The sequence below is a fragment of the Sinocyclocheilus anshuiensis genome, unplaced genomic scaffold (genome assembly GCF_001515605.1).
Source record: "Sinocyclocheilus anshuiensis isolate Anshui unplaced genomic scaffold, SAMN03320099.WGS_v1.1 scaffold1866, whole genome shotgun sequence".
Lineage (NCBI taxonomy): Eukaryota > Metazoa > Chordata > Actinopteri > Cypriniformes > Cyprinidae > Sinocyclocheilus > Sinocyclocheilus anshuiensis.
In genome coordinates, this window is record NW_015547732.1 from 154,149 (window position 1) to 156,219 (window position 2,071).

The window sequence follows — 2,071 nt, forward strand, 5'->3', positions numbered from 1 at the left end:
CACACTCTGACTGACAGCGGCTCTCATTTACTGTCTGTAGGCTGGAAACACACGCGTTTGAGTGCCATGCCGAATAAACCCAAGAAAGAGAAGGTGAGCCAGAGCCTCTCGTGTGTGAATGTGGAGGAAAACCCGTAAAAGTGCGGAAAATACAGACTGATCCTTCAGTCAAAGTGTCAGATTAGTTCAGCTCGAGACATTAGCATGTACGCTAACTCCAGTTTTGCTCATCGCAGTGAATTACTCACTGGCTCATAAACTTTAAACGATTTACAGCCCTGGAGGCGAAGCAGAGCACTTTAGGTGACTTCACAGGTGTATTTGTGTTCAGTTTATTTAGCGTGTGTTCAGTTTTCGTGGCGAAGCTAACTTTAGCCTGTTAGCGGAGTAATATGGATGCTTCTCGTTTATAGAAATAACGTTATTCTTTTCACCCAAATGCGTGCTGAAATGTCCAAAATGCTTTTCAATGAAAATAAATAGCATGCATTTTAATATATTTTTAGTTGGAGTCCAGGTTTGCACGTGAAATACTTACGCCGGATTGCTAATGTTAGCTGTCACTCTGAGATGGTGTGTTTTTATTAGTCAAAAATCATGCATTTCATGCTTTTAGGTGGAAAAATGTAAGGTCACTGTGTATTTTCTTTATAGGATTCACCAAAATCTGCAAAAGTGGGTAAAACAGGAGGGCAGGAGAACTCAGAGCATGAGGTAATTCAGCAAAACACACGATTTTATTTATATATTTATTTAAAATCTGCCTATATTTTGTATAATATTTTATATCTGCAATACAAATGGTAAACATGAGATGCACGTGTCTCATTCTGATCATGTGGAGGAATTATTGTAATGTAGAGATGTGAGCTGAACTGGGATGATTCAGATTACAGGATATTTCCAGGCTCTTTTTAGATATACTTGGTTAAAATTTGTGCATAGATTAAAGTTTATGCATTGATGCTTTGTAGCAGATTTATGAAAGAAAATGGGTAGTTACAGTTAGAGGATCTAAACACACTTTCTTTTATACATGCATATTAATTTTAAACCTAACATTGTGATGTTGATTAATGCAAGCATTGTGCATTAACAACCTAAACGCCTTTATAAGCTCTACTGAGCTGTAATGTAAAAAAAAGAAAAACATAAAAATGTGCAATCTTATTTCAAAATGTTAAAAAAAATTAATGTTTACAAATTTGCAAACTAATCGTAAATTGTAAAACGCGAAGATATGTTAAAAAATGTGCAGCTATTCTAAATTGTTACATAAAATATAACACAAAAATTAAAAAAATGGTTTTAAAAATGTTACCAGAAAAAAAGTAAATATATAAATGTAAAAAAGGGGAGAATATTAAAATTTGCAAAGTTGTTGTAAATTGTAAAAAAAAAAACATGAAACACAACAAATTAAAAAAATTTGCAAGCTTATTGTACATTGTTATTAAAAACGTATTTTTTAAAAACATAAAAATGTGTTTAAAACTGTGCAGCTTTATTGTAAATTGTTACCAAAAAACAATAACATTAAAGTAAAAAAAGTTTAAAAAAGGACAACAGAACTATGTTAAAAATGTTTAAAAACACAAGTTGTAAATTGCTACTTAAAAAAAACATAAAACAAAACAAAAATTGCGTAAAAACATTAAAATGTGTTTAAAACCGTGCAGCTTTATTGTACATTTTAAATTACAATTTTCAATTTGTAAAAAAAAATTGTCAATTGTAACAAAAATACAATAAAATAAAACATAAAAATGTTTAGAAATTAAAAAATTCATTTTTACATTTGCAACCTTTATTGTAAATTATTACTAACAAATATATACACTACCGTTCAAAAGTTTGGGATCAGAATGATTTTTAATATTTTTTACAGGAGTCTCTTCTGCTCATCAAGGCTGCATTTATTTGATCAAAAATACAGGAAAAAATGTAATATTGTGAAATATTATTGTGATGTAAAATAAAGTTTTTCTATTTTAATATACATTAAACTGTAATTTATTTCTGTGATGCGCAGCTGTATTTTCAGCATCATTACTCCAGTCTTCAGTGTCAC

The 2,071-nt window shown here is 30.3% G+C and overlaps 1 protein-coding gene across 1 annotated transcript in view; it reads left to right on the plus strand.

Moving 5' to 3' along the window:
- The first annotated feature begins 6 nt into the window (after positions 1–6).
- LOC107704348 (serine/threonine-protein phosphatase 2A 56 kDa regulatory subunit gamma isoform-like) overlaps positions 7–2,071 on the plus strand; it is a 23,636-nt gene continuing 21,571 nt past the window's right edge. Inside the window, exons 1-2 of the mRNA XM_016507248.1 lie at positions 7–93; positions 655–714. Of these exons, the coding sequence (XP_016362734.1) occupies positions 67–93; positions 655–714 (87 nt within the window). The 5' untranslated portion in view covers positions 7–66. The remainder of the gene's footprint in view (positions 94–654; positions 715–2,071) is intronic.